Here is a 22,701-nt window from a genome sequence, read left to right as displayed (position 1 = left end):
TAATCTTATACAGATAGAAGTTTTAAAAGAGCTTGTTGCAACATCTTAGAAAATTACAATCTAGCACACTGTTTTAGAGATGGGGATACAGGATTTTCTATTTGCCAAATTTCACCAGAAATTTCTTTTCTTTTTTTGGTGTACTAATGTCTGCTAATTACTTACTGTTTACTCTCACTGGTCTGTTCTTATGCCATTGAGTGAACATTGTTATCTGTTGCTTACACTGTCATAGCTTTTGTTAAGTTTGTGTTTCTGATACTTTTGATATACTGTACTTGATCATTGGAAATACATAAAACATATTTCAGCATTTGAATGTGTATCTCTTATCCCTTTTTTAAAAGTGTAAGCCAAGTATATACTTATCTGTGGTGTGGTAGTATAGATGGTGTATTCCTACTGAGTTTTCGAGGGTTCATTTAGACCTGTTTATTCATTTATAATTCGTCTGCTAGTCTACCTTTTACTCATCAACTAATCAACTAATAGGAATAGCCTACAAGATTAGCAGTCTTGTGGTAACATGAATAGGGTGGTGGTAACGGCGGCAGCAAATGTGGCCTGGGATGGAGTCAAATTCCCGGCCTGAATTATTGTCCCAGTCCGTCAATGTGTGATAGGATGCCACTTTTACAATGAGTCAGTTTGTGAAATTTCATCCCCACTACTGTAGATATTCCAGTAACAGAAGTGCATGGTGTGTAAAAGTCACCAACATCCTGCTGATTCAATAAACAATGAGTTCCAAAGCCTGTCCAGAAGAGTGACAGCTGTTAGCTGCAAACGGGTCAAGCTCCATATTAATCTCTATGTAATTAGAACACCGTGTCATTAAAATCCCTGTTAGTAATGATCAGGTGTCCCAATACTTTTGTCTATATGGTGTCTATAGGAAATAGCACGGTGTGTTGTTTTAAACTCATTTGTTTTGAGAGTGTATGAACGCACTTCTTTCCACCGTTACATTTGTGAATCAGTTTCCTACCAAATGAACCGACTCAAAGAGTCGACTCAGTCCGGAACGACACATCCCTCGTAATGAATCCTTCCAAAGTGAAAGTGTTTCTCTCTCCGCCTCGACTCCATTTTGTCCGTTTGCAAAAGTTACAAATCTCCAGGCAGAATCGGGGATATTAATGTCACAGAACAAGGACTGTTGACTAAAGGTGAGTTATTTGTTTATTTTTAACGACTTTATGTTAGAAGAATGTGGATATATTGTATATTAAAGTGGTGTGAAATCAGATGTAGTAAATCTTTACAGCTGTTCTGATGGTGTATGAACTCTACAGACCTTTCAGCTTCCGCTCTTTAATTTATCGTAAAATAAACATTAAGCTGTTTGGGGAATATAGTTTTATAAGTGTGAGTCCGTGTGCATTTAGTTTTTCTAAAGTAAAATAAGTAAAATCGTAAAAGAAGTAAAACTAAAAGGTATTTTTCTGAAAGCTGCGGCTGTTGTTAATAGATCCGTATAACCAGTGGTGTAGTAAATCAGCCACAGACCCATATGCAGAAATATTTGTACAGGCCCTCTCCCATTCCAAGAGGCCAAATACCAAAACACAACCAAACAACCAAATACATTTTCCCAAACAGAACAGAAAAACAAGTCTAAAATAAACATCAACCACACTTCACACCGTCAATCATAAACTAGTGTGTGTGCAAATACAAACGTGGCACAGCGGCGCAACATGTAAAAAAGAAAACACTACTAGGGCTGCAGCTATCGATTATTTTACTAATCGAATTCTACCGATTATTCCATCGATTAATCGAGGAATCGGATAACAAGCACTTTTTCTTTATTAAAGAGGAATACTAAATATGCAAGAGACAGGTCTCTTAAAATGAACAACTAAGTTGTTTCCTATTTAGAAAAATGAAAATAAAATCTAAACCCATTTAATGCATTTAATTGACATTCAGGATGCAAATACAAATATATAAATAAAAGAAACTTAAATACTTCAAAAAAGGTAAACATAGTACAACCTAAAACAAAATAATAATAATAATAATAATAATAATAATAATAATAATAATAATTAACTTTGAGGTTTCAGTCTAACTGCAGCTGAAGCATGACATAATCCTTTCCTGTCCTCCTGGAAGACTTTGTGGCTTTTGTAAGAGGCAAAAATTAGTGGACAGGAAGGAAACTTGGAACAAGAACAAGAGTCCATACACATCAAATTTCTTGACACATTTTTCTGTAACATGAAATTAGAGTTATTTGGAGAATAAACCCTCTTAAATGTCTCTCTACATACTTTTCGACATACATTTTTACGGGCCTTAATTTCAACTAACAATCATATTGATTTAAGCTAAGTGTGAAGCTTGTGTCGACTCCGTGGACTTGAAGCGGGGACTGTGTGTTTTCGAATGAGATATTGAAGTATGGATCTTGTAGTGTTGTGGTACACCAGTTCAGTCTTACAGTAATCACACTGTACAGAGTTTTCTGTCTGTTTTAGTGTGAAATGATCCCAAACTTTAAAACTTTCTGCCGTTTTCTTTGGCCTGAATCTTCTCACCCCTTGCTGTTTTCTCCCCAAGTTTAGAGTGTTGTGTGTCAGTAATAATGCTCCGTGGGGAAACACAGTGCTCTGTGTGTAGTTACAGTAAATGGACTAAACTAAGCTTTGAGGCAACTAATTTGCCTTGATGATTTTTTGTATTCGAATTTCGTTCAGCAAATTGATCCACAATATCCTTGGTGTTCAGTTTACGGCTTCGGTTATTTTCAATGGACAGAATGGCAAGTCCGGACAATCTGTTCTGCGCCATGGTGCTCCGCAAATAATTTTTTATTAGCTTCAGTTTAGAAAAGGAGCGCCCTGCTGAAGCAACAGTAAGTTGGGACACAATAAAAGGTTTTACTTGCCCATCTGTTATTGTGTCTGGGTAGTTTCCTTTATCTGTTGGACAACAGTGTGTGTCTGTGTGTGTCTGTGTGTGTTTGGGTGTGTGTGTTTGTTTACAGGTTCGTCTCCAGATTCACTGGGACCCTGATCAGGATAAAGCACTGAAAATGAATAAATGAATGACTTGGTGAAGAGAAAGTGAGAGGTCAGACCCTGTGTGTAGGCCAATCATTCATTTTTAAACTAAAGGAGCAGCATTTTTCTTTAAGAATAAAGATGTGAAAACTATTGTGTGAAAGTTTAACTGCACATTTGTTTGTGTGTTTTCTAGGAGTGTGATCCATTCCAGCAGAAGAGTTCAGACTCTTCAGGACTCAGCTGTGTGTTTGTGCAAACTTTACTAATATTCAGAGATGGAGACTCCTGATCTAGACACAGATAATGTTTCCCCACCATCAAAAAAACGGTAACCTACAACATCCTTGTGTTCTAGTCATTAAATATTCATATCTAAATTATTTAGTGAACATATATGAAAGAATTTAACCAAAGATTTTAATATTATTAAAAATGTAACAGTCACTACTTAACAATAAAAATGTATTCTGTTTACTGTAAGGAAAGTTTAATTAAAAACTAATTTAAAAAAATCCTCATTAAATTAAGAAGTGAGTTAAAACAGTAAGGAGTGTATATAAATGAGTAAAGGACTGTCTATAATGTTGTACAGTAAACTCCAGGGAAAGAGATCAGAATCATCAGCACCCAGCTGTATCTCCATGAAGAGTGATCAGTCTATGGATCTTCCTCTGAGGTTTAAAGATGGAGACTCCTCACTTCTACACAGGTAACGTCTCCTCACTGTTAATGTCACTGCTAAAGTCACACTTAAAGAGAAATTTAACTAGATAAACAGAATAACAAAATACATACTAAAACACTGTAACTGTGACCTTAATAAAGCCACTATTAAGAGTCTAAAAACATTTTTGTCTTATTTAATGTCTAAAAGTTTTTGCTGAATGTTTTACTTGGAAAGTGTGCTAATGGTGTCTTTAAAATAAATGTCACTTGGTTTCACATGTTGTTTTGTAATGCAGTGAGATTCATGTGTTTGTAATGGCTTAAGTGTCCAAATATATTTGGGGTCATTGCAGGCTAGACCACCGCATAGCATCATTTATCCAGTGACAGGATACCAATCTTCTAGAGTTACACCAGAATTCAGTCAGTAAATCTACAGAGCTGCTGTGTGATCACTGTAAGACATGAGCAGGATGTTTAAAACACTCAGTGGTTCAATTTTAGATTTTGTCTGAAGTTCCCCTTTAAAGGCCACACTACACAGTCATTAGCAGCAATTTTAATATTTCTGATATTTAGATTATACAGTATAAGTTTTAGTGTTGATACTTTTAGTTAATATATAAATATATGTAGTGTAAATTTCAGTGTGAGTGTAAATGTGTAAATATTGTAAATACTTAATACTTTAATCTGAGACTTAATACTGAGACAGGGAAAAGCAGTGAATGAAAATTTCAGAAGTCATACAGAAAGATAATGAAAATATTTGCAGACTGACAGAAATGTGTTTTTATTATTGAGTTATTATTACAATATTATTGTTTTTATTATTTTGATGAAATACAAGTTGCTGCCTCACAGCTCCAGGGTCTCCAGTGTCTGTCTGTGTGGAGTTTCACATGTTCTCCCCTTGTCCATGTATGTTTCCTTCAGGTTCTCCGCTTTCCTCCCACCTCCCAAACACATGCCAGTAGGTGGATTGGTGAACATAAATTGCCCCTATGTTTGATGGACTGGTGTCACATCCAGGCTGTAGTATTATACTGGCTATAGTTAGGGATTTTATACCTGTGAACCTTTCAGACAAGATTTCTTAAAAACTGTATCTGTATTTGTATCTGTTTAGAACACATTACCTGTTCATTCAGAGTGCTGTATTCAGTCACATCCTGAACAGACACACAGAAATAAACCTAGAATAACTAGAATTAAAATAGGTGAAGTGATGTATCTGATCAACTCCACTTTTTGTTCCCAGTGTTCTACAGAAGGCAGGAGACAGAAGAGAAATGATCACCACAGATACAGGGTAAGATCAAACCAACATGACTGTGACTCTGACACACTGGTATTATAAACCTCTCTGCTGTTATTAACTACAGAGTGATTAGATTATAGAAAACATACAGTAGATGAAAGTAAACACATAGTGAGAACATTATAAAGAACTATCTGTGGTAACCAGTCAGAAAAAAGTGATCTTAAAGTCTAATAATTGAAGCCCATGTCTCACCACATCTTCCTGCTTCACCATATCACAGGCATGACCCAGAATCTGTGGCTGTAAATGAATTCCAGAAAAAGTTCAAATTAAATCTGATGAAGAAGCTTCAGTGTTTGAATGGAGTGATAATAAACCCGGGAACCCAAACCCTCCTGAATGAGATCTACACAGAGCTCTACATCACAGAGGGAGACAGTGGAGAAGTCAATAATGAACATGTGGTGAGACAGATCGAGGCAGCATCCAGGAGAACAACAATAGAGGAAACACCAATCATATGCAACGACATCTTTAAGCCTTTATCTGAACAAGATGAACCCATCAGAACTGTTCTGACAAAGGGAGTCGCTGGCATCGGAAAAACAGTCTCTGTGCAGAAGTTCATTCTGGACTGGGCTGAAGGGAAAGAAAATCAGGACATCCACCTCATATTTCCACTTCCTTTCAGAGAGCTGAACTTGATGAAGGACCAGAAACTGAGTCTGATGGAGCTCCTTCAGTTCTGTTTTAAGGACACAAAAGAAACAGAAATGTCCAGTTTGGAAAAGGTTCTGTTCATTTTTGACGGATTGGATGAGTGTCGTTTTCCTCTAGATTTCCAGAACACAGTGATAGTGTGTGATGTAACTGAATCAGCATCAGTGCCGGTGCTGCTGATAAACCTGATTAAAGGGAATCTGCTTCCCTCTGCTCTCATCTGGATCACCTCCCGACCAGCAGCAGCTGATCAAATCCCCTCTGAATGTGTGCATCGAGTCACAGAGGTACAAGGGTTCAGTGAACCACAGAAGGAGGAGTATTTCAGGAAGAGGATCAGTGACCAGATCCTGGCCAATAACATCATCACACACCTGAAGTCATTAAGAAGCCTCTACATCATGTGCCACATCCCAGTCTTCTGCTGGATTTCAGCCACTGTTCTAGAGAGAATGTTGGGTGAAGCAGGGAGTGGAGAGATCCCCAAGACTCTGACTCAAATGTACACACACTTCCTCATCATTCAGACAAAAAACATAAGAGAAAAATACACAAAGAAGCAGGAGAGTGATGAAGAAATGCTTCTTAAACTGGGAGAACTGGCTTTTCAGCAGCTGATGAAAGGGAACCTGATCTTCTATGAGGAAGACCTGAGAGAGTGTGGCATTGATGTGAGAGAAGCAGCAGTGTACTCAGGTGTGTGTACACAGATCTTCAGAGAGGAGTTTGGACTTCACCAGAGTAAAGTGTACTGCTTTGTTCATCTGAGTATTCAGGAGCACCTCGCAGCTCTGTATGTACACCTGAAATTCAAGATTCACGAGAAAATTGTTAGTCATCTGTATCCATTCATTAAACAGTGTAATTTACACAAGAATTCTATAGATCAGGCTTTAGAAAGTCAGACTGGACATCTGGATCTTTTCCTTCGCTTTCTTCTGGGTCTCTCACTGGAGTCCAATCAGAAACTCTTACATGCTTTAGTAACACAGACAGGAAGTAGCCCCCAGAGCATAGAGGAAACAGTTCAGTACATTAAGGGGAAGATAAGTGAAGAACTTCCTACAGAGAAATCCATCAATCTGTTCCACTGTCTGAATGAACTGGGTGATAATTCTCTAGTGGAGGAAATCCAGCACTACCTGAAATCTGGAAAACAAAGTGAACTCTCTTCTTCACAGTGGTCTGCTCTGGTGTTTGTGTTACTGACCTCAGCACAGGAGCTGGAAGAGTTTAACCTGAGTAAATATATCAGTACAGATAAGATAACAGAAACTGTTGTTCTGAAGATGATGCCTGTGATCACAGCCTCCAGAAAAGCAATGTAAGTAAAGCTGAATAAAACTGTTCTACTGTTACAGTGTTAGAAAGAGAGAAACTGAAAACACTCTGAGTAATATGAACTTTGAGATGTTTTGACCTGAAAGTGATACAGAGTGGAGTTAATGTAAATAGATAAAATAGAGAATAAAAATGTCTGAAGGTCAGCTATTAAACATGTGGACATTCCACCAGACAGACAGAACCATGTTAACTGCAATTATACAAAATTTTAATCCCAAAACAATTTTGATTTATTATTAGTTTTTAGTTGTGAGGTGGAAATGGCCTTTCATAGAAAGCTGACTTTTGAAAAGCCTTATACTTGTTAGAGGAAACATTTTTATTTATATTTTTATAATAATAGTAATATTGTTGTTGTTGTTATTGTTGTTGATATTTTATGTAAATCATTATAAACACTGAGAGTGGGATTATAAATCATTATAAATCATTATAAATGTAACGATGCATGCAGAACCAGAGCGCCAGAGGGAGCCATCACCCGAATATTGATGTTTGCGAACTCACTTCCTGTCTTACTCGGTTAATTAAGCAGCACGCTGCCTATCGTTCACTGCGAAGTATTGTTCTCTCTAGTGGATTACGTACCAAGCCTGCATTATAAACACCAGAGAGTGGGATTATAAATCATTATAAACACAAAAAGTGGGATTATAAATCATTATAAACACAGAGAGAGGGATTATAAATCATTACAAAACACAGAGAGTGGGATTTTAAATCATTATAAACACTGAGAGAGGGATTATAAATCATTATAAACACTGGGAGAGTATGATTATAAATCATTATAAACACTGGGAGAGTATGATTATAAATCATTATAAACACAGAAAGTGGGATTATAAATCATTATAAACACAGAGAGAGGGATTATAAATCATTACAAAACACAGAGAGTGGGATTTTAAATCATTATAAACACTGAGAGGGATTTTAAATCATTATAAACACTGAGAGAGGGATTATAAATCATTATAAACACTGGGAGAGTATGATTATAAATCATTATAAACACTGAGAGTGGGATTATAAATAATGTCTTTTCTATAGCTGTATACAGTCAAGTGGTGTTGTGTAACCATGAGCTTTTAAGCAACTTCTAAATTTGCGTAATATAATAATAATATAATAATAATAATATAATAGAATTCATTATAGGCCGTCAAATGTTCAACAGCAACAAGACTGACAACAGCAGTTCAAAGCCAGAACCATAGTCTCCAGTTAGTTCTATCACACAGCAGTCCCATATATCTCCAGGAAGTCTATGTGGGTTCATCCTCAGCAGCGGTGAGCACAACCAAGTGATGAGACTCCAACCAGAAGTAGAGCATCAGGATGGATCAGGCAGGTCTGGAGAGAAGAAGCACTGGAACACTGGGAGCGCAGGAGTAGCATGTATAGATAGACAGATAGATAGATAGAGAGAGAGAGCGAGAGAGAATATTATGTATGCTTGTGTGTGTGTGTGTGTGTGTTTGGACATAATCCAAACATCAAACACTCATCAAACACTCTATGCCCATGAACCTTCCAGATCTGCTCCTTCACCTAAAAATAAACTATTCATAGAAAGCTTGACTAAACAAATGTGTCTTCAGCCTCGACTTAAACACTGAGACTGTGTCTGAATCCTGAACACTAATTGGAACGCTGTTCCATAACTGTGGGGCTTTGTAAGAAAAAGCTTGCAAAAAGCATGCAACTTTTGATCGGAGTAGGCGTGGCAGATCATAAATAACCAAAAGATCACTCAGGTACTGTGGCATGAGACCATTCAGTTCTTTCTAGGTCAGTAATAGTATTTTATAATCAATGAAATTTGACTGGGAGCCAATGTAGTGTGGCTAAGATAGAAGTGATGTGTTCATATCTTCTGGTTCTAGTTAGGACTCTAGCTGCTGTGTCCTGGACTAACTGGAGCTTGTTCATGCTCCTACTGGAACATCCAGACAGTAAGGCATTACAATAATCCAACCTAGAGCTAACAAAAGCATGAACTAGTTTTTCTGCATCATGAAGTGACATCATATTTCTTATCTTGGCAATATTTCTGAGATGAAAGAAGGCTACCCTAGTGATATTATCTACATGAGCTTCAAATTAAAGACCAGAGTCAATAATCACACCAAGATCTTTTACTGCTGGACAAGATGAAACAGAAAGACCCAATCAAAGTAACAAAGGCATTGCAGGAAGCAGCAGGTAAAATAAAAAGCACTAAGGTTGTACAAGATAGAAATTACTGATCTTCAGTCAGACAATAAACAGCACATAAGATCAGCTGGTCTAAAATCTTTAATGGGTAAAAAGTAGTATGAATGATAATGGAAGAAAGGAATTGGGTGAGAGGCAGTGCTTAACTTGAGCCGGATCCTGTTCCGGAAAATGTCCGATTTTCGTCTTTTGCGTTCCGGTATTTATTTTAATCGATCCGGCATTAACTTGTGCCTGGTGACCTGACAGCGTATGTGTGTGTGTGCGCGTGCGCATGTGTGTGAATGAGTGAGTGAAAGACAGCGAGCAAGTCGGAGTGGGTTTATGCAGATACACTTAGAGGTAACATTTAGCTATTGGTCCTCAACATATGTTTTTGAAAAATCAGCTTTCTTAACTTTACAATTACTCTCATTGGTTGGTGATTATTGTTTCACGCGCAGTGAGCAGCGGAAAGAAAGAATGGTTTATTGATCTACCTAAATAAATATGATATTTTAAAAATGTCAAAGAGACTGTCAAACATATTTTCATTTTTTTTAATCCACGAGAAAAGTTGATGGTGTGTCTGATCAAAAGAAATACCGAGAAGATGTCCACGTCGTCGGTGACAGAAACTTCCACTGATCAGATAAATGATATTAAGCACAGTCGTACTAAATCGCATGTGGTAGTAGAAAGCATATGGTAGCAGCATGGGCATCGCTAGGCCATTTTTAGTGGGGCTTTAGCCTCCCTAGCATTTCTACTCAGCCCTCCTAAAATTCTGCGATTCTCCATAAACTGTACACAAATTGGTGATCACCTCAGTCCCCTTTCATATGAAAACGGCGGCAGACTTCGTCTCCTCCCTGTCTGATCAGAGGACAAGTGTGTGTGTGTGTGTGATCAGGAAGACTCGTATTTGGCTTATTCAGTACTCAAATGTTATACACATCTATTCAATAAGTTTACCATCCACCCTGTTAATCAAACGTTTATTTTATTTTATTTATTTATTTATTTTTACTATTATACCCTCATTGGGGGCTGAAAAATGAAAATTAAATGAAAATCCTAGAATCTCCCCTGGGTAGCATATATATACACTATATTGCCAAAAGTATTCGCTCACCCATCCAAATAATCACAATCAGGTATTCCAATCACTTCCATGGCCACAGGTGTATAAAATCAAGCACCTAGGCATGCAGACTGTTTTTACAAACATTTGTGAAAGAATGGGTCGCTCTCAGGAGCTCAGTGAATTCCAGCGTGGAACTGTGATAAGATGCCACCTGTGCAACAAATCCAGTCGTGAAATTTCCTCGCTCCTAAATATTCCACAGTCAACTGTCAGCTGTATTATAAGAATGTGGAAGTGTTTGGGAACGACAGCAACTCAGCCACGAAGTGGTAGGCCACGTAAACCGACGGTCAGCGAATGCTGAGGCGCATAGTGCGAAGAGGTCGCCAACTTTCTGCAGAGTCAATCGCTACAGACCTCCAAACTTCATGTGGCCTTCAGATTAGCTCAAGAACAGTGCGCAGAGAGCTTCATGGAATGGGTTTCCATGGCCGAGCAGCTGCATCCAAGCCATACATCACCAAGTGCAATGCAAAGCGTCGGATGCAGTGGTGTAAAGCACGCTGCCACTGGACTCTAGAGCAGTGGAGACGCGTTCTCTGGAGTGACGAATCGCGCTTCTCCATCTGGCAATCTGATGGACGAGTCTGGGTTTGGCGGTTGCCAGGAGAACGGTACTTGTCTGACTGCATTGTGCCAAGTGTAAAGTTTGGTGGAGGGGGGATTATGGTGTGGGGTTGTTTTTCAGGAGCTGGGCTTGGCCCCTTAGTTCCAGTGAAAGGAACTCTGAATGCTTCAGCATACCAAGACATTTTGGACAATTCCATGCTCCCAACTTTGTGGGAACAGTTTGGAGCTGGCCCCTTCCTCTTCCAACATGACTGTGCACCAGTGCACAAAGCAAGGTCCATAAAGACATGGATGACAGAGTCCGCTGTCTATTGTGGAAGATGAAGGGTTCCAGCGACTCATGTCCTACTTGGACTCACGTTACACTATGCCAGGGTGAAAATATTTCACGGATGTATGCCTGCTGCAGTTATACCAAACAGTGTTTACAGCCTTATGAAGGACCACATAACATCAGTTAGTGTCTAGTTAGACTCTGTTTGTTCTGTCTGTTGTTTTATTTATTTTTATATAATCTGCAGGAAAGTTGTATTTGTCCAGCTCCTAGCTGTTCCCAATTACTGACCAAGCACAGGCTGCTATGTTTTACGTTTTAGCTTGCGAATAAATACAGTTGTCAGTTCAAGATATTCCTCTTCGTATAATTTCAATACTTATTTTACATTATTGTTAAATATAGTTTAATAAATAATGCTACATAATAAGGCTTCAAATAGATCCTGTAATTGGTATCGGACGATACAGCTTCTATTGATCGGTGATCGGCCCCAAAAATCCTGATCGGAGCACCCCTAGTTTTTACACACCAGATATCTCACCAAATGATAGTAAACTCATGGTGTCTCCTGGTGGTCCAGGGGCCCTAAGCTAACACTTATACCACTTACAGGAAGAAACGGCCCTGAGGATGTTTACAACAGATGTATTGATGGTTCAGTTTTAGATGTTGTCTGCAGTGTCCCTTAAATCATGTTTTCTAACTGGTGTTTGTACTTTCAGCATTTATGAAAATGAGAAGGTTCATTATTATACTAGTGTGAGTTCATTATGTTTATTTTATTTCCTTCAGTATCAGGTGTGATTCACTTGGAGAGAAAAGTTGGTCAGCTCTGGACTCAGCGCTCAGATCAGAAACCTCCAGTCTGAGAGAACTGCATCTGACTGTGAAAACACTGGATCTGTCCAAGAATAAACTAGGAGACTCAGGAGTGAAGAGTATCTCTGCTGGACTGGAGAATCCTCACTGTAAAGTGGAGACACTGAGGTAAGATCATCTCTCTGAGAGTCACAATAACTCACTAAAAGCACAACATTCAGAACAAATAGATTAGTCATTAAGTGATAATGATTTCTCTCCAGAACTAAGGAAAAGTTTCTACAAAACCTGACTCATTAGCTATAAAAGTTTTGCTGGATTTAAAGTATAGTAAATTTAATATCAATAATTCTGGGCCTGGGCCCACCAATTTGGAGTTCTGGCCCACCCAAATAATCTCTGTTATAATGTTACCATTATTCATAAAGCCCTGTTCTCACTCTCTAGGATCTGCTGCTTTAAGAAGCTGCATTACAGTGTGTGTGTGTGTGTGTGTGTGTGTGTGTTGTGTGTGTGTGTGCGTGTGTGTGTGTGTGTGTGTGTGCATGTTGTGTATACATGCTACATAAACTAGTAATTTAAAAACAAAACCTCTTTCACCTCATTGGTCATTTTTTACAGTCATGTAAGTTCTTTTGAGTGGCTGTTGGCTTTTGAGTTTCTTTTCAAACCTGTGCTCACCCTGTTTTACCCAGGCCCACCCACTGTTCATATCACATCTGACACTAATGTTCTGCTCAGTGTTAATTATACTGTTAATCTGTTGATGAAGACTGTGTCATTGTGTCTCTCTACAGGTTGAGTGAGTGTGGTATCTCAGATGAAGGCTGTGCTGCTCTGACTTCAGCTCTGAGATCAAACCCCTCACACCTGAGACAACTGTATCTGTCTGAGAATAATCTAGGAGACTCAGGAGTGAAGAGTCTCTCTGCTGTACTGGAGAATCCTCACTGTAAACTGGAGACACTGTGGTAAGATCATATTATAAATCATGGTCTAATTTTCATCCAGGTCATAATAATAGATAAAGACATTCTGTATAAATAAAACACAGTCACAGTTGTTCTTGTCAATACTGAATAAACCATTTACACTTTCACAGTCTGGGTTAAAAAAATACACCAATGAACTAACAACTTCTCCAACAACTATTTAGAGTCTGATCCTGTTTTAGGTCTGAATACTGACAGTCTGATCTTCTCAGGTGAACTCTGATTAAAATAAAAGAAAGAAAGATTATATAGATTATTATGTGTAAAGCAGGGAAAAGTTACTGAAAACATTTTAAAGTCAAATTTGATTTGTCCCATTCATAACCATACACAGTGTGTATATGTAGTGAATACTTCATGTAGAATTAGAAGTAGAATAGAAAAGTCCAAGTTCTAGTCTTATGTGTTGTCTTTCAATTCAATTCAATTCAATTCAATTCAATTCAATTCAATTCAATTCAATTCAATTTTATTTGTATAGCGCTTTTAACAAAGAGCATTGTCTCAAAGCAGCTTTACATGAGAAACGACATAAGAAAACAACAAACATATAAAGAGACAAACAGACAGACAGTCCTAGATGTTATCCCAAGTGAGCAAGCCTGAGGTGACTGAGGCGACTGTGGCAAGGAAAAACTCCCTTAGATGGTAAGAGGAAGAAACCTTGAGAGGAACCAGACTCAAAAGGGAACCCATCCTTATTTGGGTGACAACTGTGTGATGCCGATACAGCATGTGTATAATGTTATGTAAATCAATAACAAGGTTGTTGTCCATGGCGCTGCTTGAATATCCCAATCCTCACAAGCAATTTATAGTCAATTCTAAACTTCACAGGTAGCCAGTGCAGGGATGATAATATTGGGGTTATATGATTACGCCCATTATATTTATTATATTATATTACGCCCAGGTCTTTCACTGTTGAGCTAGTAGTAACAGTACATCCTTCTAAATGCAAGCTGAACTGTGAGAGCTTCTGTGTACTGGTTTTTGGGCCAATAAGTAATATCTCTATCTTATCAGAATTTAATAATAGGAAATCATCGGTCATCCAATCTCTAATATCTTTGACACACTCAGTTAGTCTAGACAAATTAGATATTTCATCTGGTTTTGATGAAATATATAACTGGGTATCATCAGCATAACAATGGAAACTAATCCCATGCCTTCTAATGATGTTACCCAATGAAAGCATGTATACTGAGAAAAGCAGAGGTCCTAAAACTGACCCTTGTGGGACCCCATATTTCACTGGCACTACAATGGACATTTCTCCATTTTAATCTACAAAGTGGTATCGATCAGACAGGTAGGATCTAAACCATTTTAATGCCTGTCCCTGCATACCTATGTGATTTTGTAAGTGATCTACGAGAATATTATGATCTATAGTGTCGAATGCAGCACTAAGATCAAGCAGGACTAAAATCGAGATGCAGCCTTGGTCCGAAGCTAACAGCAGGTCATTTGTGATTTTAACTAGTGCAGTTTCTGTACCATGATGGGGACTAAAACCTGACTGAAATTCTTTAAGGATATTGTTTTCCTGTAGGAAGGAGCATAATTGGGCTGACACCACCTTTTCTAATATTTTAGATATAAACGGAAGGTTTGAAATCGGTCTGTAATTTGATATTTCATCAGGGTCCAGTTTCGGTTTCTTAAGAAGAGGCTTAATAACTGCTAATTAAGAGATTTTGGGACATGACCTAGAAATCATCAGTGGTTGAACATCCAATATTTTGTTCCTGATACTATCAATTTGTTTAGTGAAGAAATTCATAAAGTCCTCACTACTAAACTGTGCTGAAATACTCTCTCCAGAAATCTGATTCTTTGTTAGTTTAGCCACTGTACTAAATAAGAATCTGGGATTGTTCTGGTTTATTTCAATCTGATTGCTCAGATGCTCAGCCCTAGCAGCTTTTAGAGCCAGTCTATAGTTGGCCAGACTGTCTTTATACACAATTCTAAAAACTTCTAATTTGTTTTTTTTCCACTTTCGCTCGAGGTTACGGGTTGCTCTCTTGAGGGCGTGAGTATGACTATTGTACCATGGTGCAGGTGTTTTATCTCTGACCTTTTTTACTCGGATGGGGTCAATAGTGTCTAGTGTGCTGGTAAAAATATTGCCTATGCTGTTGGTTACTTCATCTAGTGCATCTGCATTTCGGGGTCTAGTAAGAAGTTGAGACAGATCTGTCAGCTTGTTTGTAAATCTGTCTTTAGTGGTCGGAGTTATAATTCTACCAAGTTTATAACGTGGATAGACGTGTCTAATATGTTCTACAGGTAGAGTGTACACTAAGAGGTGATGGTCTGTGATGTCATCGCTTTGAGGTAGAACGGTTATATCGGAAACATCAGTCCCTTGCGATATAACTAAGTCTAGTGTATGATTAAAACGATGAGTTGGTCTATTAATGTTTTGTTTAACCCCAAAGGAATTTTGTAAATCTATAAACGCGAGTCCTAACGCATCGTTAGCATCGTCTACATGAATGTTAAAGTCTCCTACGATTAACACTTTGTCAAAACTGATCAAAAGATCTGAGAGTAAATGTGAAAACTCATTAAGAAAAACACCGTAGGGCCCCGGGGGTCTATACACGGTGGCCAGAGCAAGATATAGTAGGGATTTTTTATGCCTGTCTGAGAGTGCAACATTAAGGACAAGCACTTCAAATGAGTTAAACCTGGATCCTATTTTCTGAGTAATGGTAAGAGAATTATTATAGATCGTTGCAACACCATCACCACGACCTATCTGATGGGGCTCATGCTTATATGAATATCCTGATGGAGTAGACTCATTTAGGCCAATGATTCAAATCATTTGGTCTAAGCCAGGTTTCAGTAAGACAGAGTGCGTCGAAACTATAATCTGAGATAATTTCATTAATAATAAGTGCTTTCGGTGCAAGGGATCTAATGTTCAGAAGCCCAAACTTAAGAAATTGTTTTTCTTTACCTATTTGGTCTTTTTCAGGATTAATTGTGATAGGATTAGAGTTAAAAGAGTTATTAATGAATTTATCTTTTAATCTCACTAATCGGGGAACAGACACAGTTTCTATATGACGAGCTATGTGTGAACATGTATTAGTCTGGCGAGTTGAACAGTAGCTATTATAGATGTAATCTGAGGAATGACTTACCAGTCAGATGGTGCGCAGTGTCCTGGAGATGTTGTCCGAGAGGACTGCTGCTCCAGCTCTGGTTGGGTGCAAGCCTAGGACACTCCCAGAAAACATTCCAATTATCAACAAATGGTATATTCTGTTCTTTACACCAAGACTGTAACCATTCATTAAATGCGAAAAGCCTACTGAACCTTTTGATTCCTCGCTGGAATGTGGGAAGTGGTCTTGACACGATGATCCTCGTCGGGGGCGATGTGGTGCGAACCTTCTCCACCAGGTGCTTGAAGTGCTTCTTCAGGATCTCTGTCTGCCTCAGCCTGATGTCGTTCGTGCCAGCATGGAGGACCACAGCTCCGATGTTCTTGGTGAGGATCGCGGGTACCTGTGCAGCGACATCAACAACATGAGCACCAGGAAAACAACGAGTGCGCACCTTACCTTTAGCCGCGGTAACACAGACGTGCCGGACGATGGAGTCTCCGATGATCACCGTGTCGCACGCTGTCTCACGAAGGGGAGCGAAGCGGTTGCGGGTTGAGATCTCGAAGACAGGTGGCGGTGGAGGGGGAGAGGTCCTCGGCCGGGGCAAGGCATGTGTCTTCCGCTGCTGCTGCATCCAGGCTCCGTGGTACCCCGGCGCCAGAGTGAACGAAACCTGGGCTTCTAAAGACATAGTTTGTATTACTGAGTCCACAGTAAGACAAACTGTCTACAAACAGGGTGGTCACTCGAGCCCCAGTAAAATGTTGCTGATAAATCAGTGTCTGATGAGGAAGATTACAGTAGATACGTCTGAAAGTAGGCTTTCCTCTTCAAACATTTATATTATTTGACATATTTTGAAGAAAGGCTGATTGTAACAGCAGCTGAAGTGAAAATACCCTGTGCATCTTCATAAAGCCCGTCCCTCTCACTGTGCCCCCTGACTGTACTTCTCCTCTCTTAAACTTTTCTCAGTAGAAACCTTGACTTGCACTCAGAAGATAAATCATAATACAACATTGTAGCTGAGGACTGAGAAATTGTGGATTTAAAGTTTTTTAATATACTTGTGTGTGATCTGGAAAAGTTTACATAAACAATTTTATCAAAAGTCTTTACAGTAAATTAATGTAAAATTGAGCAAATGAAATGATCAGCAGCACATACTTTCATTAATGTTGGCTGCATAACAAAATTAAAGATAAACAAATAAAACAAAATTTAAAAAAACAATTAACTGAACAAATAAATAAATAAATAAACACTCTCAAAGTCACCAGAATTTAAATAAATAAATAGACTTTTCATTTTTGTAAAATTCTTGGTGGTTTGTACTCCACTAGGGATTAAACTCTAGAAACGTCCCTGTGTACAACCAGTGAAGACTGTGTCATTGTGTCTCTCTACAGGTTGTGTAATTGTGGTATCTCAGATGAAGGCTGTGCTGCTCTGATTTCAGCTCTGAGATCAAACCCCTCACACCTGAGAGACCTGAATCTGACCGGTAATAAACTAGGAGCCTCAGGAGTGAAGAGTCTCTCTGCTGTACTGGAGAATCCTCACTGTAAACTGGAGATACTGTGGTAAGATCATCTCTCTGAAAATCACATTTCCTGCTCCTCAGTAAGACACATTCTCTAATAGTGAGACAGAAGCAGAAGTTTTAGCTTCATCATCAATGTCCTGAGGAGGAAGATTTCTGTTTCTTCTGTTCTGGTTCTCCTGTTTCTTTTTACTGCACACTGATGATTTTGTACAGATTTACTAAAACATTGTAACTAATCACACGAACTGCACCTGAGACACAAACTAAATGTACTGTGTGAGCTGCAGGGGTTAAAATAAGCAGTGACATGGAAATAGTGTAAAAAAATAGAATGTAAAATAGAGAATTCAATATTTAAATAACAACCAAAAGAGCAAACAAGAGGAGCTTACAAAAACTGCATTTTTATTGTTCTTAAAGCTGAACTAGTGTTTATTCTGTCAGTGAATGTTTGTTCAGTACATCTCCGTCTAGCTGCTAAGAACAGGGTTGCTAGATCTGTTTGGGTGTGTTTCTCAGTGTCCTTAAATTATAAGAAGAAAGCAGTCCCATGGTGGACAGAAGAATGTAATGTAATAATAAGAGAAAGAAACCGTGAATCCAAAAAAGTAAGAAAAACTTTTGTAGGTTTTATTAAATAGAGGACAGGCTGAGGTACGAAAAGTGATAAAAGATGATAAAAGAAATTATAGGTACTGTAGGAGAAAAGGTAGACAGAAGTGAATTATGGGGAATGGTTTAAGAAAATGGGTGGAGTCCATATGTGTAATAACCTTTCTGTATTAATTAATGATGGTATGCAATTTCTATCTAATAGTGAAAAAGCTGAAGAATTAGCTAAAACATTTAGTAAAGTACACAGTAATGGATATATACACTATATTGCCAAAAGTATTCGCTCACCCATCCAAATAATCAGAATCAGGTGTTTCAATCGCTTCCATGGCCACAGGTGTATAAAATCAAGCACCTAGGCATGCAGTCTGTTTTTACAAACATTTGTGAAAGAATGGGTCGCTCTCAGATGCTCAGTGAATTCCAGCGTGGAACTGTGATAGGATGCCACCTGTGCAACAAATCCAGTCGTGAAATTTCCTCGCTCCTAAATATTCCACAGTCAACTGTCAGTTGTATTATAAGAACGTGGAAGTGTTTGGGAACGAGAGCAACTCAGCCACGAAGTGGTAGGCCACGTAAACTGACGGAGCGGGGTCAGCGGATGCTGAGACGCATAGTGCGAAGAGGTCGCCAACTTTCTGCAGAGTCAATCGCTACAGACCTCCAAACTTCATGTGGCCTTCAGATTAGCTCAAGAACAGTGCGCAGAGAGCTTCATGGAATGGGTTTCCATGGCCGAGCAGCTGCATCCAAGCCATACATCACCAAGTGCAATGCAAAGCGTCGGATGCAGTGGTGTAAAGCACGCCGCCACTGGAGTCTAAAGCAGTGGAGACGCGTTCTCTGGAGTGACGAATCGCGCTTCTCCATCTGGCAATCTGATGGACGAGTCTGGGTTTGGCGGTTGCCAGGAGAACGGTACTTGTCTGACTGCATTGTGCCAAGTGTAAAGTTTGGTGGAGGGGGGATTATGGTGTGGGTTTGTTTTTCAGGAGCTGGGCTTGGCCCCTTAGTTCCAGTGAAAGGAACTCTGAATGCTTCAGCATACCAAGACATTTTGGACAGTTCCATGCTCCCAACTTTGTGGGAACAGTTTGGAGCTGGCCCCTTCCTCTTCCAACATGACTGTGCACCAGTGCACAAAACAAGGTCCATAAAGACATGGATGACAGAGTCTGGTGTGGAGGAACTTGACTGGCCTGCACAGAGTCCTGACCTCAACCCGATAGAACACCTTTGGGATGAATTAGAATGGAGACTGAGAGCCAGGCCTTCTCGTCCAACATCAGTGTGTGACCTCACAAATGCGCTTCTGGAAGAATGGTCAAAAATTCCCATAAACACACTCCTAAACCTTGTGGACAGCCTTCCCAGAAGAGTTGAAGCTGTTATAGCTGCAAAGGGTGGACTGACGTCATATTGAACCCTATGGATTAGGAATGGGATGTCACTTAAGTTCATATGCGAGTCAAGGCAGGTGAGTGAATACTTTTGGCAATATAGTGTATATATCAAATGAAATGAGAAGGCACAGAGAGCAGTGTTTGGCAGAGAACCAGGAAGTTTGAGGAGAAAAGAAGGTTTTTTCCTCAACAGATGCAGTATTTTCTCTATTTGAATTGAAGCAAGTGTTAGTGGGACTGAGACACACTTTCCCAGGAGAGGAGGAAATATGCTATGAAGTGATTAGAAATATTCTAATAGAAACACTCCAGACTCTTTTTTTCTCTCAAGTTTTCTTTTTGTGGATTCCTGCCCATGTGGGGATTATGGGAAATGAAATAGAGGATGAGTGGATAAAAAAATTCAAGTATGTCAGTGTCCCTCTGGGGAAAGCTGAAATGAAGGGGTTAATTAAAAAGATAATTAAGAAAAGATGGCAAAGCTTATGAACACAGGAAGGGAAGGGAAGACACAGGAAATAAATAAGAAGTAGGATATCAGTGTTGCGTTTTGTAAAGTTTAATGTGAGAGTTACTGCTAAGTTGCTGCTGCTGAAGTTGCTAACCCAATGCTAATATGTGACTAGCTCATTCACAGTTCATGTGGTGAACATGTGACTGAGTGAATCGGAGATCTCGTACCATACAGTTTTAATTTAAATACACAGTGAATACAATATGTAACGATTGAAACATTTAGATTTAATTCATAAAACTACTCAACGTTGAGATGTTGAAATGTGAGCTCATGCAGCACGTGTACACGCTATTTCTTGTGAAACTGGTTTAATTTTATTCACCATTATGAGCAGTTTTCAAAGTTGGCTAGCGCTAAGAGATAGCGGGAGAGTTCAGCAACTCAAGCACCACTCACTCAGCTGTCGGTAACAGAGATGTTTCAAAGACAGCAACCCTACTGCAAGGAGAGTAAGAAGCATAAAGAAATATCAGACAAAAAATGGAATTCATATTCCTCGATCATCAGCCACTGTCTATTGTGGAAGATGAAGGGTTCCAGCGACTCATGTCCTACTTGGACTCACGTTACACTATGCCAGGGTGAAAATATTTCACGGATGTATGCCTGCTGCAGTTATACCAAACAGTGTTTACACATGTCCACAGCCTTATGAAGGACCACATAACATCAGTTAGTGTCTAGTTAGACTCTGTTTGTTCTGTCTGTTGTTTTATTTATTTTTATATAATCTGCAGGAAAGTTGTATTTGTCCAGCTCCTAGCTGTTCCCAATTACTGACCAAGCACAGGCTGCTATGTTTTAAGTTTTAGCTTGCCAATAAATGCAGTTGTCAATTCAAGATATTCCTCTTCTCGTAATTTCAATACTTAATTTACATTATTGTTAAATATAGTTTAATAAATAATGCTACATAATAAGGCTTCAAATAGATCCTGTAATCGATATCAGACGATACAGCTTCTATTGATCGGTGATCGGCCCCAAAAATCCTGATCGGAGCACCCCTAGTTTTTACACACCAGATATCTCACCAAATTATAGCACTTATAACACTTATACCACTTACAGGAAGAAACGGCCCTGAGGATGTTTACAACAGATGTATTGATGGTTCAGTTTTAGATGTTGTCTGCAGTGTCCCTTAAATCATGTTTTCTAACTGGTGTTTGTACTTTCAGCATTTATGAAAATGAGAAGGTTCATTATTATACTAGTGTGAGTTCATTATGTTTATTTTATTTCCTTCAGTATCAGCTGTAATTCACTTGGAGAGAAAAGTTGGTCAGCTCTGGACTCAGCACTCAGATCAGAAACCTCCAGTCTGAGAGAACTGCATCTGACTGTGAAAACACTGGATCTGTCCAAGAATAAACTAGGAGACTCAGGAGTGAAGAGTCTCTCTGCTGGACTGGAGAATCCTCACTGTAAAGTGGAGAAACTGAGGTAAGATCATCTCTCTGAGAGTCACAATAACTCACTAAAAGCACAACATTCAGAACAAATAGATTAGTCATTAAGTGATAATGATTTCTCTCCAGAACTAGAGAAAAAGTTTCTACAAAACCTGACTCATTAGCTACAAAAGTATTGCTGGATTTAAAGTGTAGTAAACTTAATATCATTAATTCTAAATAACAGCAGCAGTGGTGGAGCTACAGGGGCCTGGGCCCACCCATTTGGAGTTCTGGCCCACCCAAATAATCTCTGTTCTAATGTTACCATTATTCATAAAGCCCTGTTCTCACTCTCTAGGAGCTGCTGCTTTAAGTAGCTGCATTGAGTGACGTTGCTCAGTAACATTTCTGTGTGGTGTGTATCTGTGTAGCAGACTAGTTCTCCTAATAGACTGAAAAGACTGTGTGTGTGTGTGTGTGTGTGTGTGTGTGCGTGTGTGTGTGTGTGTGTTTGTGTGTGTGTGCGCATGTGTGTGCGTGTGTGTACATGCTGCATAAACTGGTAATTTAAAAACAAAACCTCTTTCACCTCATTGGTCACTTTTTACAGTCACGTAAGTTCTTTTGAGTGGCTGTTGGCTTTTGAGTTTCTTTTCAAACTTGTGCCCACCCTGTTTTACCCAGGCCCACCCACTGTTCACAATCTGACACTAATGTTCTGCCCAGTGTTAATTATACCTTATATAATAAAAATCTGTTGATGAAAACCGTGTCATTGTGTCTCTCTACAGGTTGAGTGAGTGTGGTATCTCAGATGAAGGCTGTGCTGCTCTGACTTCAGCTCTGAGATCAAACCCCTCACACCTGAGAGAACTGAATCTGTCTGATAATAATCTAGGAGACTCAGGAGTGAAGAGTCTCTCTGCTGTACTGGAGAATCCTCACTGTAAACTGGAGAAACTGTGGTAAGATCATCTCTCTGAGAGTCACATGACCTGCTCCTCAGTAAGACACATTTTCTAATAGTGAGAATGAAGCAGAAGTTTTAGTTTCATCATCAATGTCCTGAGGAGGAAG

The 22,701-nt window shown here is 39.1% G+C and overlaps 1 protein-coding gene across 2 annotated transcripts in view; it reads left to right on the top strand.

Annotated features, from left to right (window-relative positions):
* The window catches only part of LOC131369996 (NLR family CARD domain-containing protein 3-like), a 305,079-nt gene that overhangs the window by 259,032 nt on the left and 23,346 nt on the right, over positions 1-22,701 (top strand). For both annotated transcript variants that reach the window (XM_058416956.1, XM_058416957.1), the window contains 4 exons: positions 12,818-12,991; positions 17,553-17,726; positions 21,479-21,673; positions 22,416-22,589. In XM_058416956.1, the coding sequence (XP_058272939.1) occupies positions 12,818-12,991; positions 17,553-17,726; positions 21,479-21,673; positions 22,416-22,589 (717 nt within the window). The remainder of the gene's footprint in view (positions 1-12,817; positions 12,992-17,552; positions 17,727-21,478; positions 21,674-22,415; positions 22,590-22,701) is intronic.

The sequence above is a fragment of the Hemibagrus wyckioides genome, linkage group LG19 (genome assembly GCF_019097595.1).
Source record: "Hemibagrus wyckioides isolate EC202008001 linkage group LG19, SWU_Hwy_1.0, whole genome shotgun sequence".
In the NCBI taxonomy this organism is placed as follows: Eukaryota; Metazoa; Chordata; class Actinopteri; order Siluriformes; family Bagridae; genus Hemibagrus; species Hemibagrus wyckioides.
The sequence above is the reverse complement of the archived record's forward strand: the minus strand, read 5'-3'. Positions and strand labels throughout refer to the sequence as shown.